General features: G+C 56.8%; 6 protein-coding genes across 6 annotated transcripts; 2 read left to right on the forward strand and 4 right to left on the reverse strand.

Moving 5' to 3' along the window:
• Nucleotides 1-264: 264 nt before the first annotated feature.
• On the reverse strand, nucleotides 265-2,658 carry MKK02DRAFT_24994 (putative sterol O-acyltransferase; the record flags this gene model as incomplete). The annotated part of the gene is made up of 10 exons (XM_053086967.1): nucleotides 265-378; nucleotides 445-603; nucleotides 679-763; nucleotides 812-856; nucleotides 986-1,153; nucleotides 1,221-1,676; nucleotides 1,743-1,957; nucleotides 2,008-2,030; nucleotides 2,093-2,398; nucleotides 2,457-2,658. 10 exons carry the CDS (start codon nucleotides 2,656-2,658, stop codon nucleotides 265-267), a joined length of 1,773 nt encoding a protein of 590 aa, XP_052946694.1.
• Nucleotides 2,659-3,229: 571 nt separating this feature from the next.
• On the forward strand, nucleotides 3,230-3,714 carry MKK02DRAFT_33999 (uncharacterized protein; the record flags this gene model as incomplete). The annotated part of the gene is made up of 3 exons (XM_053088831.1): nucleotides 3,230-3,463; nucleotides 3,500-3,607; nucleotides 3,679-3,714. 3 exons carry the CDS (start codon nucleotides 3,230-3,232, stop codon nucleotides 3,712-3,714), a joined length of 378 nt encoding a protein of 125 aa, XP_052946695.1.
• Nucleotides 3,715-4,673: 959 nt separating this feature from the next.
• On the forward strand, nucleotides 4,674-5,985 carry MKK02DRAFT_26973 (putative transcription/repair factor TFIIH subunit Tfb3; the record flags this gene model as incomplete). Its single annotated transcript, XM_053087284.1, has 4 exons — nucleotides 4,674-4,895; nucleotides 4,941-5,182; nucleotides 5,233-5,306; nucleotides 5,360-5,985. The coding sequence occupies 4 exons, from the start codon at nucleotides 4,674-4,676 to the stop codon at nucleotides 5,983-5,985; spliced, it is 1,164 nt and encodes a 387-aa protein (XP_052946696.1).
• A 356-nt stretch (nucleotides 5,986-6,341) lies between these two features.
• On the reverse strand, nucleotides 6,342-7,721 carry MKK02DRAFT_45627 (uncharacterized protein; the record flags this gene model as incomplete). Its single annotated transcript, XM_053093524.1, has 2 exons — nucleotides 6,342-7,330; nucleotides 7,382-7,721. The coding sequence occupies 2 exons, from the start codon at nucleotides 7,719-7,721 to the stop codon at nucleotides 6,342-6,344; spliced, it is 1,329 nt and encodes a 442-aa protein (XP_052946697.1).
• Nucleotides 7,722-8,608: 887 nt separating this feature from the next.
• MKK02DRAFT_37316 (putative potassium:hydrogen antiporter) lies at nucleotides 8,609-11,787 on the reverse strand (the record flags this gene model as incomplete). The annotated part of the gene is made up of 7 exons (XM_053089620.1): nucleotides 8,609-9,049; nucleotides 9,094-10,288; nucleotides 10,339-10,526; nucleotides 10,574-10,692; nucleotides 10,747-11,512; nucleotides 11,560-11,607; nucleotides 11,659-11,787. The coding sequence occupies 7 exons, from the start codon at nucleotides 11,785-11,787 to the stop codon at nucleotides 8,609-8,611; spliced, it is 2,886 nt and encodes a 961-aa protein (XP_052946698.1).
• Nucleotides 11,788-12,599: 812 nt separating this feature from the next.
• MKK02DRAFT_25023 (aspartic peptidase domain-containing protein) lies at nucleotides 12,600-14,258 on the reverse strand (the record flags this gene model as incomplete). The annotated part of the gene is made up of 5 exons (XM_053086973.1): nucleotides 12,600-12,864; nucleotides 12,913-13,187; nucleotides 13,238-13,358; nucleotides 13,414-13,636; nucleotides 13,691-14,258. The coding sequence occupies 5 exons, from the start codon at nucleotides 14,256-14,258 to the stop codon at nucleotides 12,600-12,602; spliced, it is 1,452 nt and encodes a 483-aa protein (XP_052946699.1).
• Nucleotides 14,259-14,337: the final 79 nt, after the last annotated feature.

Below are 14,337 nucleotides of genomic sequence, written 5' to 3' on the forward strand. Positions count from 1 at the left end.
AGTTTATAGTGCGAATAGAAAAGGAAATGAATCAAAGTGCAGAACATCACCTCAGCAGCTCTGATCCGCAGTAGTGTACCTGAGCTGGTAGTAAGCCAGACCAACATGCTGCATCTCAGATCGTTTGGCTTCATCATTCCTCGTCTCCGCTATCAAGATGGCGGATCGGTCCGTCTGTCCTCTTTCGTTCTGCTCTAGTACTTCAGATACCCTATCGCCCTGCAGATATCAGCTTGATGATCCAGGCTCGGTGCTCAAGACAGCTCACAATAATGGGAAACCAGCCATCAGACCAATCCAGAACACGATATTCCCTATTGTCTTGTTCCGCCTGACGATCGGTAATCTCCCCAGCGCAATGAGCGGCAGCTGGCCCATCTACACGCAAATCAGCTCGTTCCTCCACGCCTTCCTAGACGAATGACCATGAGGGACAGAGCTCACCTGCATGAGGAACAGGTACGGCCGGACCTTCTTGCTCACTACGGCCATGACGAGCTCGTGGCATAGCGCCGAGAGGAGGAAGGTCACGAATGCGGCCGACATGCGCGATAGGCGGAGACCGTCCATTGATGAGGCGTACACATGACGGAGGAGGAACGTCTGAGATATCAGTAGCGGTACGGAAACAAAGTTAGTAATCTGGTGGTGGAGGTGGGGAAAGTGGGGAAAACCTACATGTACGGGTTTGTTCCATTTCCGGCTGAACTGATCCCATGATGTCGAGTTCCACCAGTCTTGGTAGAACTCCCTGTCTGCGAAGCTACAATGTCAGCTGGCTTCACAGGATGGCACGAAGATGGTAGCTTACTATGATAGCTCGGCGAAACCTTGACACACGCATTCAAAGATGATGCTGACTTGTCAGCTTTGGCTCATATTTCCATTGGGACGAGCTGTTATGGTCAGCTGGACATACTAGAAGATACTGACTAGTCAGCTCAAAGCCTTATCGCCAACATGTACTCTGCGAAACATGACTTACAGCAGATAGTTGATAATCATGGGCAAAGCAAGATTGACAAAGCTCTTGAAGAGCGTATCCTCCGGTTTGGGCGTATATGGCAGGATGTAGTGCTCGGTGATGGTGTAGATCAGGGAGAAGGTACCGAACGTGGCGATGATCTTCTCGAGTACGACGAAGGGGTTCATTCTGTACTGTCAGCCAGGGTCAAGCTCTGCCGCATCCACTGATACCCCTGCCAGCGAGGAAGACTTACGTAGCTGTCCTCGGATACTCCAGCTGATACACCAGGGTCGGGATGATCATAAAGTCCGCAAAGTGGGCATACGTCACGTTCTGAGGCCAGACCAGCCCCTTTGCCCCATTGCTCCTCAGCTCATCCTCCATCGCATCAATGTTCCGCGCGAGCAGCGCTATCTTTTCGTCCTCTGACCAGCCCAGCAGATGCGGTGCGCGCGGCTCGTGGGGCGTCGTGTTGGCTGATGGCTCGAGGGATGTTCCGTGCGGTAGATTCGGCTCAGGGGTGGGTAGCGCATCCCTAGCGAGGTGCTTGGACTTGCGACGCCGGCGGACGGAGTTGGCCGCTGCGGACGAAGGGGTCCGAGGGCGCGTAGGCGATGTCGCGCCGGTACTGTCACTCCGAGATCGTCCCTCTGCCGTAGCCTGCAACTTCTGCGCGGCGGCAACGGGGAACTCGTACCCCGTCAACCCCCTGCCTTTCCCAGGCGTCATCGTCCCGTTCCCTCCAGCGACATTCTCCAGGCTGATCGCCGCGGACAGGGAGGGAGTGCCAGGTCCGGGCGTCCCAACCGGGGTGGTAGACTCTTGTGCCTCCTTTGCTTCGAGCTCGGACCGTCGCTGGCTAGCTTGCGCCAATGCAGCCTCCCGACCGCCGGGGAGGGTACCAAGGTATCGGTCGAGTTCGGCTCGTTCGGTCTTGAGACGCCTGGCGACGTTGCTCAGCATCCCATTATGCGCCATGTACGAGTGCATCTGCCAAGTCAGCTCTGACCGGAAGGATAGTGACTTCTGGATGAGCTGACCTTCATCATATTGGAAAGCGCATCTGAAACAGTCAGCTCATTCGTCTACCGACGCGGATAATCTGCGAGCCCAAGATCCACTTACGCAAGACCAAGAACCCGCTTTGTACCCAATACCAGTCCCTCACAAAGCCCCAAGCGATAGCTACGCCCAAATACGCCGTCTGGAAGAGATGCTGAATGACCACTCCAGTCCAGTGATACCGGAACCACCCATTCTGCAATCCCTTAACGAAGGGCACGCAGAGGAACATGGAGAGGACCATGAGTGCGTCTGAGAATGCCAGGACGAAGACATCGCGGGTGATCAGTCGGCCGAAGGTCCATGAGAGGGGAGTTTTGTTGGTCTCCCATGATTCGAGGGAGGTGCGGCAGAATAGTAGCGCTAAGCCTATGATATCAGCTGTGTCCACCTGGGATATCTCCGAGGAAGTGATGAGGAAGCTCACCTATCCAGAAAAGCGTGAAGAATCCCCGAAATGTGTCCGTCTGACTCGCCACGTTCTGCCTGTCCAGCGCAGACGTCCTCGGCGTAAAACTCAGCACCGCCTTGAGTTGCGCATTCGAGCTTGACCGGAAAGGCCGGACAGTGATCTCGCCTGCTGAGGTCGCCATGCGGGTGGTCTCTACACCAGAGAGAGAGGTGGTCATTTCGACGCGTTCGGACTTTGATGACGGCGTCTCGGGAGAAGAGGGGGAAGTGGGAGGTGGGGAGGAGGGGGCGGGTGTGGGGTTTCGAGAGGCGGCGCTGCGGTGTCAGCCACGGCTATATGCTACAGTATGCGGTCAGGCAGCTCATGGAGGCGCAGTTAATGGAAGACAGAAGGCTTACCGAGTCGCGACCATGTTGAAGATGGATGACGGAGGCAGTAAGGGACGTGCTGGCACTAGCGCTGTCAAGCCACTTTTGGCGCGACTGGGACTGCCGGAAGGCCGAGGCGAGCTGGCGGGCGATGCTGATCCTATGGAAGCGAGCCTTAGGAAGCGTTATGCTGCTATACAAGGAGATATGGTATGATTGGCCGATGGCCCTTCCACGTCGCCTCTTTCATCGTCTTCGCTGCCCATATACGCTTCTGAAACGTCGACTGAACTTTATTCAAGTTTCAAAACGTCATTAGGTTTATTTGATCCCGCTAATCCTATTCACCAACCCTCGCCCTCTGGTCCTTAACTTCTGCCTTTGCACCTCACACCCTGTTCACCACCCACCTACAGCATCATGCCCAAAGTCTATCTCCTCTCACGTACCCTTGATCCTCTCCTCGGAGTATTCACAGGCCTTCTCGCTTACTATCTACACGAAACGAACCCACGATCGGCACCGCCAGAGGGACATACGCTGCGCGAACTGGCAGCTTGGAAGTGGGGAATGGCGAAGGAGAGGCGGGCACAGGCAGCTGGAGCAGCGGGCGGGGATGGTCTAGAAGGATTGGCCGGGGCGGAGTGGGATAGGGTGAGAAGGGAATTGGAGGGAGACACGAAGAAGTAGGGTTGGCTGCGAGCAAGCGATGCGGACGAGCAGAATGTGCAGACAGGGGACTGTGCGAGCAGGAGGAGAGCCAAGTTGGGCAAAAGGTGCAGACCCACTAGACCATGCGTGAGCCATCTCATACCTCTTCAGAGGCGATAGCCGTATCACATTGATCAGACATCGTGCTGACCTTTCAGAACCAACGACTACAACCCATAGACATCATCGCATAGTCGCATAAGCAAGACTACTTTACCCGAATGCCATGTTGTACTCTAGGCCCCCAGCTGTTTGAGTGATCATGTAGGCGTATTAGGCGGATAGATGGCGGGAGAGGCGTCGATGGAAAGAAGCGGGATAGAATTGCAGCGAGGATCATGAAAAGGCATTGGGGAGGCATAGTCAGCATTGCCCGCAACCTGGTACTTGAGACCTGCACTCACCCACGGTACTTCTTCGCTACTCTTGGTCCACTCAGAAAATCCAGAGCTTCGCCTTGAGAGTACCGCGAGAATGCCCAGAGAACGTATCTGTGATTCAGCGCTTGTCTTCTTTCCTTCAGTTCCTCCAGACCTTTGGCTTCAAGTAAGAGGTGATGTCGAGGTGCAGAGCTCACCTTCTATCCCTCACGCTCAGTCCGCTCTTCTTGAGTCCCTCACCTCCCTTCATCCACGCCCCGTTAAGTGTCTCCCAGCTGTCTGCCTGTGCTGCTAACCGCTTCTCCGCCCCGCGTCCGATCTTGGTGAGGAGATCGATAGGGTTTGCTGCTTCAGCTGAATACAGTCAGCACGACAAGGACCACTTTGCTTGATGTCGGGGCAGTGGTTCAGGCCGAGGCCTGTAGCTTTGTGGAGGGCACAAAGGGATAATATATCGGACGTACCGCTCGGAGCCAATGGCGCTTTCGCTAGAGACCGCGCGGACGTCGCAAAGGTCCGAGAAAGAGCGGCAAGCACTGGTAGGCGACTTGTAGAAGCGATCATGGCTGTAGTGTGCGGTTCTGGGATGGTTGCTGTTGGTCGAGACGAGGTGCAAGAGGAAGAGATTTTGGCTGCAACAGCTGCAGAAAGTTGGTGCAGCCAGGAATTACGTTACCGAGATCCGCCGCTGAGAGAGCGCGGTGCTGCAAGGTCCATAACTCTCCTCGTCTCAACTCTCATCTGACCATATCCCTCTGAGCCTTTTACTCGCGATGCCCTCAGCAGGCGCTGCAGCTAAGAAGGGCATCTTCAGCGCGCGCGGCATCAAGCCCTCCGCGCCCCGAAAGTCCGGCGGAGCCAGCGGCAGTGGCAGCGGTATAGCCTCTGGGTCTGGGTCTGGGTCGAGGATCGGTCCGTCCGCTAAGGGCGGGGATGAGGGGTATCTGTACCTCGCTGGCGTGAAAGATGGGAGCAAGCGCGTCTCAGAGTTCTCGGTAAGCCATCCGTGGTACGGTCGGGGAGCGTAGCTGATTAAGCAGTCCGAGCAAGATGTCTGCCCTATCTGCCATACCGACCGCCAATTCAACCCGACGCTCCGGCTGCTCGTCTCGCCATGCTATCACAGGATGTGCGAGTCATGTATTGACCGATTGTTCACGCTGGGCCCAGAGCCATGTCCGACCTGCGGGCGTGTACTGCGAAAAGCCAACTTCCAGCATCAGACGTTTGAGGATCTGAGGGTGGAGCGGGAGGTCAGCGTGCGGCGGCGGATGGCGGAGACGTGAGTCGTCCTCTGAGCGGGTGGGACCTGGAACGTATGCTGATGATCAGGTTCAATAAGCGGGAGAGTGATTTTGAGAATATGAGGGAGTATGATGACTACCTCGAGAATGTGGAGAACTGGAGTATGACCTCCTGTTTGACCTCATAGCAGGCCGGGCAGGTAGCTGACGAGCAGCCTTCAACCTCCTCAACGAGATTGACGTCGAAGCTACCGAAAAGGCGATCGCATCCTACACCCGGTCCAACACCTCCCTCATCGCCTCCAACAAAGAACGGCTCGCCCTCGAGCTGCTATCCCAGGCTGAGCGGGACGAGGTGGACAAACGCGGCCGGGAAGAGCGGGTCCGGATGATAGAGGAGGCCGGGCGGTTCGAGCGGGCGGAGGAAGAACGGGTCAAGGTGGAGATCATCGATGCGCTGGGCAAGGGGCTCGTCGCCAAGGCGGAGGAAGTGAGGGGGCGGCATGAGCTGGCCAAGCAACATCGAGCCGCGACGCTCGCGAAAGCTATGCCTGCCAATCAGGCGAAAGACGAGGCGAAAGAGGAGAACACGACGGATCCGCTCGCGGACGACTATACGGGACCTTATGTCGCCATACCTTATAATCCACCAGAAGGGGGTTACAGGGATTGGTACAGCCCGAAAGAGGAGTATGTGGACGGGCGGAGCTGGGTCGTCTGGGTCAAAGAGGACAGGGAGGGGAAGGTACGAGGCGGAGGATGGGATCTCAAGACGTTCTGGAACAATGAGGTCGAGGCGGGTGTGATCAGTCTAGGATTGGAGCCGCTGAAAGGCCTGTAAGAGGTGGATCCAGGACATCGAGGAAATCATGTTGTACTCATAGTCACGGTATCACAATCAATCATTCGCCTTTTCACGCACTCATCGACGCAGAGCAGAGCGCTCTTGTGCCGACCTGGTATCTCCAGCCAACCCAATCCCTGTGACCAAGTCGGAGGAGAGTTGACCTCTGCGCTTGGGATCTGGAAAATATTCCAGTGCTTCGCTGAGATCAGGAGCCAATCTATTGAAAGAGAAAGCATGCATGTATGTCTATGTGTATGGTATGCGATGGTGATCTAATCTAGTGCTACAGACAGGTACAGTATTGGGAATTGCCCAACTTGACAGCCTAGGGGGTAGACTCCTCCATACGCCTACGCCTTCCGCTTCATCCACCCAAACACGCCCTTGCCTCCCTTCTTCCCTATCGTTCCACCCCCAGCCTGTTCTCCCTGCGTTCCCTCATCCTCAAACGTCTCGACATAACTCAGCCTGGACGGCATATGCTGCGAACTCCGACGGATAGTCTCGCTCATGTCCGCGTACGAGGCATTCTGCGGGGTGATAGGTCCGTGGAGCGATGATGAGGATCCGAGGGTCGAAGTAGACGTGGAGGAGTCGCGCCTGTCCGTGTTGACGTCCAGCGCAGAGTCCCAGCTCGGAGCTGTTGGGGATGACGCTGCCGAGGTAGGGAGGACGCGGTCCCATGATGCCAAAGCCACTTTAGGGGTGGAGGCGGGATCGAGGCCGCCGAAGAGGAGGGCGTCGATCGCTGGTGCGGAGGGAGAGAAGGGGATACTGCGGGTACTCCATGCGGAAGAGGAGAGGACGAGGGGCCGGATGGTGCGTGAGGAGGCCGAGCCGGAGAGGGAAGGCAGAAGTTGGAGGAGGTATCGCTCAACAACGACGGGAAGGGCGCTAGGTGAGCCGGAGGGGATGATATGGATGAGCGGGATGGGCATATCATGTGCGGGCGCCGATTTGCCCTTGCTCGGCTGGGTATTGTGCCTGAATGATGCCAGTGAGGCGAGGGCGACCGTGGTAGCCATGATGGCTTCCCGTAGCATTCGCTGCAGGGCCATGGTGGGGTCGAAGTAGAGTGGGGAGGGCAGGAAGTGCAGAATAGCGTCGAAGGGGGATGCCGAGGCGGAAGCGTGGGCCGACCGATACTTCTTCTTGTTCTTTTTCCGATATGCCGCGGACAAGGAAGTGGCTTCGTTGACGGCGTCTTGCAAGTCCTCGGACGCCAGGACCTCGAAGGAAGGATGCGTTGGAGAGGACGGAGCATTGCAAGGGGCCAGGATGAGGGTATTCGAAAAAGCCGGGTTGGACGTGAGGGGTTCAAGCAGATCCGTAGAGCAGTCTGGACAATCAGCTGAGAATGCATTCATAACGGACAGTATTATAGACTCACCTCCGAGAACCAAAACAACCCTCTCCCTTTCTGCCCATCTCGCCTTGCCGCCCTGGACCGCCATCATATCCAGTACCCACTCGGCCATATCCTCCACCGAACTTCCCCTCGACATGGACACCGAGCTGCTCGGACGCAGAATCTTGCGCCCTGGGCGGATAGAGCAGGACTGATCGGTATCGTCCTCAAGGACTGGGCCGAGCAGAGAGGTGTGCGAGTTGGAACTGGAGGGTCGCCGTGGGTGATTTTCGTATGGGATGCGAGGAGCGGGAGGGAAGGGATATGCCGAGGAGGAAGGGGATGATGAGGGAGTTGAGTGATATGTGGCTACGGCGGTCATGACGGCAGACTAGGTGTGTTGCAGAGCAGGAACGCTAGATGTCTGAGCCCGGATGATGTATATGAGACCTTCTGAGAGCGAGCTTCGTTGGATGGGCGGTTCGGAAGTTGACTGTCTGTGCGACCTGTTCGAGTCAGCAAGGGTAGGGCTGGCATGACGATCTCCGATGTCCTCCTCAGCGCCTCAACTTCATCCTCCACTATTTCTCCCACATCGTCATCGGAAACATTGACCTCTGGCACAAAGGACCCCAGCAGCCAAAGGACCTACCTTTGATGTGATGAATCCGTTTCAGGATGTCAAGCTGATAATGACGTTGAAGAGGGCGAACCTATACTGGATGTACAATATATGTGAAGGGGAAGAAGGAAGAAGGAAGGCACAGCCTCTCTATCTTGATCGATCTTATCGCGCTAAAGTGTCTAGGTAGTGAAGGCGGGGTGATCCCATGCGATGGCCATCGTAGGTCGTGTGCGCCTCAATCTTCCCGTGACGGCGAGGGCGGTGCCGAGTCTGTGTGCCGTTCGGGTACAACGGCGAGAATAGCTTTCTCATCGGAGGTAATACAATTTTGGGTACGCTCAGGCACAGCGAGGAATGACGTCGTCGGATGCTTTAATAAGCTTCATGAACGCGGAGAAGGCGGGGAAGGATATAGGTGCGGCGGAGTGTGGCGGCGGCGGTGCTAACACTAGCTACATGCGCTAATTACGCCGAGCACAGCTTCGTCGTATAATGCCTGACATGCGCACATACGGTGCGCACAGAGAGTGGATATCCCGCACGGAAAGCGATATGCCAAATACTTGTACATGCACATTGACAAGAACGACACTCCCTGTAATTAACGTTTGATACCTAATCGTACATTGCCCAGCCCGGAAGCCCTAAGCCGACACGCCCTTGCCCGCCCCACTCTCCAGCACCAAGAAGCTCGCCCCGCTCCCCTTTCCACCACCAAGTATCAGGCTCGTCGCAACATCCCCCACCGTCTTTCTCAGCTCGGCGCCCACGCTCGGATCCCGCCCCTTGTCGCTCAACAAGCGATTAAGCTCATTCTCGTGGTTCATCGCGCCAGCGCGCCGGCCACGACCAGTGACAATGAGCAGAGGCCGCCACATGTGATGTCCCGAGGTAGTTGCCGCGGTGACTTCGGCGTTGTTGAGGGTGGAGGTGAGCGGAGTGGAGGATTTGAGGGAGTGGAAGGTGACCCGCTGGAGAGCGGTGGTGATGTGTGATACGTGAGCATTGTCGGGAGAGGTGTAGTACTCCCAGGCGATACCGTCCGCTGTCTCGGACATGAGGTTGTTGATGACCTGGGGTGATTGCTGTTCGGTCAGCCATGCCCTTTCAAGCGAGGTAGCAGACTCACAGAAGGATGTATAGTCAATTGGTTGTTCTGCAGAGCCGCCTGGTGCGCCCTGGCAGCTTCATCACCGCCCGACTCGCCAAAGTAACCCTCGCCCTCCTTCTCAATCCTGACCACCGTCGCGCTGACCCCCTCATGCTGACATAGTTGCACGACGAAGCGGAGCGCCAGCCGGTCGTCTGGACCGCCAAAGAAGGGCATAAAGATGTGCTGACCCGCGCCCGGCGTAAAGTTGCTGGATGACCCGAAGCCCCGATCGACGAAAAGGGCGATATCAGCGGGACATTCCGCAAAGACCCGACGGACAAAGTGGGTGTACATGGGTGAGCCGTGCGAGTCGAGTCCAAAGATGGACTCGAAGGGTGAAGTGGAAGGAGCGACGGGGATGCCCTCGCGCATGGCTGCCTCGGGCGAGGGGTCGATCAGCATGCTGGACTGGCCAACGACGGGGATGGTCCATGGAAGGAGGACGAGTTCCGAGTCGAGGTTGGTGACGCGCTCAGCGATAGCTTGGGGGTACGAGTCGGCACCGACGATATCGATATGTGGGGTAATCTCGAAGCCTCTGAGCCGGCCAAACTGTTTGAACAGCTGTAGGGCATCGTCCGTGAGGAGCAGCTGATCCTTCTCCGCCGACTGCATGACCGAGAACGTCCGCCCAGTAAGCTCGATAAGCTTGAGTGCGTCGATTCGGAGGCCGCCGTCCGCATTGGCTTGCTCGCCAAGAGTAGGCAGAGCCGTAGAGTTCCGCGAGGGAGACGACTTGACCGAGACGTCCGAGATGTCGCCGTCTCCACCGTGGTGCTTCCCGGCCGACGCCTTGATCAGCGCCTGGTCGGACGCGACAGGCGGACTGCGAGACTTGAAAGCCGGCTCGAGCATTTGCGTGATGAACATGACCGCCGATAGATGCTCGATCTTTTGCAAGACGACGAGGATCCGATCCGTCTGCTCCCGGCCGCCCGAGGCACCCGCTAGCGTGCTGAGCCCGGCAGTCTGCCCTTCCTTGTCTTTGCGCCGAGAAGGTCCGTCGTTGGCTGCGGTACCACGGATGCGGTGTTTCTCGGGGTAGATCCAGAGCGTACCGGGCGTAGTGACGAAAGTAAGGACGACAGCGACGACGACGAACATAGAGAATAAGCGCTGGTCGATGATCTTGGCATTGTAGCCAACGTTGAGGACGATGATCTCAACGAGACTGTGTATTAGCTAGTCTCCTCTCTCAGCTTTTCAGAAGAAAACACTTACCCCTTACAACTCATCAACATGCCAATAGCCCCACTCTCGCGGAGCGTATAGCCCAACCACCTTGCCGCTGCTGCACATCCGGCAAATTTGCCGAACCATCCAATGACGATGAACATGATGATGTAGGCCCATGAGATGCCTGAATCGAGCAGGCCGAGGTTGGTAGAGAGTCCAGAAAGGACAAAGTACTGACTGATCAACTTGGTCCCTTCGATCGAGAAGAGGCGTTACTCACGATTGGCAGGAAAAGCATGGCGACTAAATCGTCAATCTTCTCCACGAGCGCAATGGCGAAACCGCCTTCGTGAGGAATGATGAGACCAGCGATGAAGGCACCGAAGATGGGGTGTACACCTGTCCGAGTCAGCTTGTCCCGGTTCACGGACATCTGGGGGATCTTCAGCTTACCAATGATACCGGTAAAGAAGGCCGAGATGAAGACAATGACCAGCGTAACAGTCATCATCGCCGGTGTAGGCCCGTGGTCCAGGCTTCCGGTCCGCTTCGCCAACCAGCGGAACCCCTTCTTGATCGGCCAGAGCATGAGGATGGTCCAAGCCACTGCCAGCAGCAGCATGTAGAGTGCTGTCAGTCCGCTACCAGCGTTCACCAGCGCGAGGGTGAGCGCGAGCAGGACCCATCCGACGACATCGTTCCCTACGCCCGCGGCGAGGACAATGACTCCGACCCGAGTATCGAGGAGCTTGGTGGAGGTAAGGATACGGCAGAGGACCGGGAAGGCGGTGATGGCCATGGCGACACCGACGAAGAGCAGAAAGTGGCCGAACGAGACCCGGCTGGTATCCACAAAGTTGTGGTATGTTGGTACAGCACCGGCAGCGCCCAGTGCGAATGGTAAGACCATCCCAGCGACAGAGACAAGTGCAGCGGCCTTGCCGTTTCGCTTCATGACGCCGACGTCGACTTCGAGGCCAATGAGGAAGAGGAAGAGGATAAGACCGAGGTTCGCGACGAGGTTGAGATATGTGACGGAGGGTTGGGGGAAGATGTGCTGGGTGAAGCCGGGAATACGACCCATGACGGTGGGACCGAGGATGATACCGCCAATGACCTCGGCGATGACGGCGGGCTGCTTGATGTACCGGAATGCCCAGCCGAGGGATTGGGTGAATGCGATGATGATGAGGAGCTGGATGATGAAGAGGGTGATGGGCTGTACTGTTAGATTCGGAGACTTCTCAGAGAGTCCCCAGAGCTTACATGACTAGGATCCACCGTTGTTGGATCGTTGCCATTGAGGATGGTCGACTGCAGTATCAGCACCTGTCCTCCACCGACCTTGCGGCAAGCTCTACTCACCGAGATATCCCGCGGCGACAGCTCCCTGAGGCGACTTGCGGCATGGCCTATCGCGCTCTCGAGTATGCTCGACATGGCCGATGGTGCGTCTGCTCGGACAAACGAGTCGAGGAAAGGTGGAGGAGGCATAGCGACGACGGGTCAGTCGCAAGTGGATTGTGGTGGTGGGTGGCGAACAGCGGTGCAGAGTAAAGGCGGAGGGGATAAGCAAGAAGTAAAGGAAGATATATATCAGTTCGGCTCTCATTCGAAGTGTGGCCAATACACAGCTGGTAAGACTCACCTAGGTCCAAATGGACCGTCCTTATGGCTGATGACCCCACCCTCCCCTGAGTCCCGTCCACTCGGATCGGACTTTGAAACACGCCCTTTCGCTTCTTTCCCCTCCTGTTGCCCTCTTGGCAAGCTGACAATAGCTGTGTGCGCCAGACAATCGGGAGGCGAGGGGTTGTGATGAAACGGATGCGGGGTGATGCGTTGGTGCCCCTCCCTTCGTGCTCCGGTCAGAGCGGTCTCAGATCTCAGTGGGCACGTGTGGTGGTGAATACAGTTGAGTGTTCGTTTCAATCTATACTATATCGAAAGTCGAGACTATTGGGAGATTCTGGGCGCCCAGAGTCGATCTGAGCAATCTAGAGCTGACCTGCAGCAGAGTAGTAAACAGATAGATGAAGATATCTATAAGCAAAGAATGAGGAGCAACGACAAGAGTCCAGACTGCGCGACTATACTTTTGCCAAGAGGCGTTCATTTATCCTTATCACAGATCTTCCCTCAGGGTCTTCGATCATGCCTTGGGCCTTGTTATCATTATCTGCGAGAGATGCATGCGATATCTGTCTGATACAAGCCATTGCTAGTGCTGATGCTAGTGATGCTACAGTCCTCGCCCGTCTACGAGCCGATTCTCACTCCTTACACAAACATCTACCCCGTCCTTCTCATACAGCAGCCAGCCACCCCGCCACTCCTGCCGTTACCGCCAGACCCATCGCCCCCAATCCGAGCTCCATACTACGCCCGGCAGCACTCTTACTTCCTCCAGTGCCCACTGTGCTGGTGTTGGCTGCATTGCCAGTTGTGATGGTGTCGCTGCTGCCGGATAAGGCCGCGAAACCGATCGCCGGGGGGTTGTACCGGAACGTGGAGTAGACATTCTTCAAGAAACTAGCTCCGACGATCCACTGGGCGGGACTGGCGCTACTCCTGAGCCTGTCAGCTATGGCTTCATACCGAAAGCAGGAAAAGACCCACAGGTTCATCTCGAAGAAACACCCCGTGCACATGGTCGGATCCCTCGTGTTGAAGGCGCCCAAGTTGAAGTCCTGCGCCGAGATCCGGTAGCTCAGTCCGCCGAACTGCATGGTAACGCTGACGTTTGTCGAGCAAGGGTACTGGTAGTAGCCCTCGTAACCCGAGCTGGCAGACATGGCTGAGGAGCTGGGAATTTGGGCGTAAATCGACTTGATGACGGTGGAGGGAACGCCGATGAGGGTTGTTCCGGTGTCGATGGCGGCTTGGGGGGAGTTCTGAATAATTAGCTACTATTGCCCCGAGGAAAAAGGAGGATGAGCCTCACCAAGGAGACGCTGTTGCCCTGCACGGTCATGCCCTGGACAGGTATCCGCCAGAAATCAAGCGATGATTGTGGTAGTGAGATGTAGTTGATGTCTCCGGTAAATCGGGCAGTATCCACGCCACTACCATAGTCAGCGGCATGCTTCAGGTCGAAAGCTCCGTGCTGCGAAAACTCACCCCATGATGAACTCCCCTCCTTGCCGCTCCACGCTCTGCACCCCTGATACACCCCTATATCTCCGCATGTAGAATCCCATCTCCTGAGAACTCCACTGCCCACTCGCAGCAAGCGTCTGCCAGAATGGCGTCGCGGCTGTCTGAGCCAACGCTCGCCAGGCGAGACCCATGAGCCCTGAAATCGGGGACCGAATGAGGTTGGCAGAAGTTGCGTTGACAACAGCTGTAGAGTCAGACTCCAGATCTCTCGGACAACCACGATGAGGAAGCGACTCACCAAACCCCTGCTGATTCACCGAGAATCCACCCATCGCCACCGTATCCTGCGCAATGACACCTTGCGCCTGCCCACTCCCATACGTGATACTGAACGGGTCATTCGTGCTCGCAAACGAGCTACTAGAGCTCGACGTGAACGTCGTCGTCGCGCGGCACGTCGCCGTCGTACACTGACTCCCCGCTACCCACAGATCCGACGACCCCGTATCCAGGATCAACAAGAATGTCTGCGCCGGATTCCCGATCTGGACTGGCGCAGCATAACTCGCGTCGATCCCGACATTGACCAACGTTACGTTCCCCACAGCCCGCTTCTTCATATCCCGCTCAATGAGCTCCCGACGGTGGATATCGAGGGTTCGGCCCTCGAGCTGCGAGGCGTATTTGGACCGGAGACCCGCCGCTTGGTCGTCCAGCCATGAGCGGCGGACATTGATGTCGGGGTCATATTGCCGGGAGTCGAGGTTGATGAGGGGGAGCCGAAGGGGTTCTGGGGTCGGTGAGGGGGTGGCGGAGGTGAGGAGGAGGAAGGAGAGGGAAGAGAGGAGGGATATTGAGGGGAGCATCGAAGATGGTGACGTCGGCCGAAGGACCGGTTAACGTCTATACTTTTTGGCGCCGGGGTGGGCGAATGACGGACTGCGT

This window comes from Dioszegia hungarica (genome assembly GCF_025882075.1).
Source record: "Dioszegia hungarica strain PDD-24b-2 chromosome Unknown MKK02contig_8, whole genome shotgun sequence".
NCBI lineage: Eukaryota > Fungi > Basidiomycota > Tremellomycetes > Tremellales > Bulleribasidiaceae > Dioszegia > Dioszegia hungarica.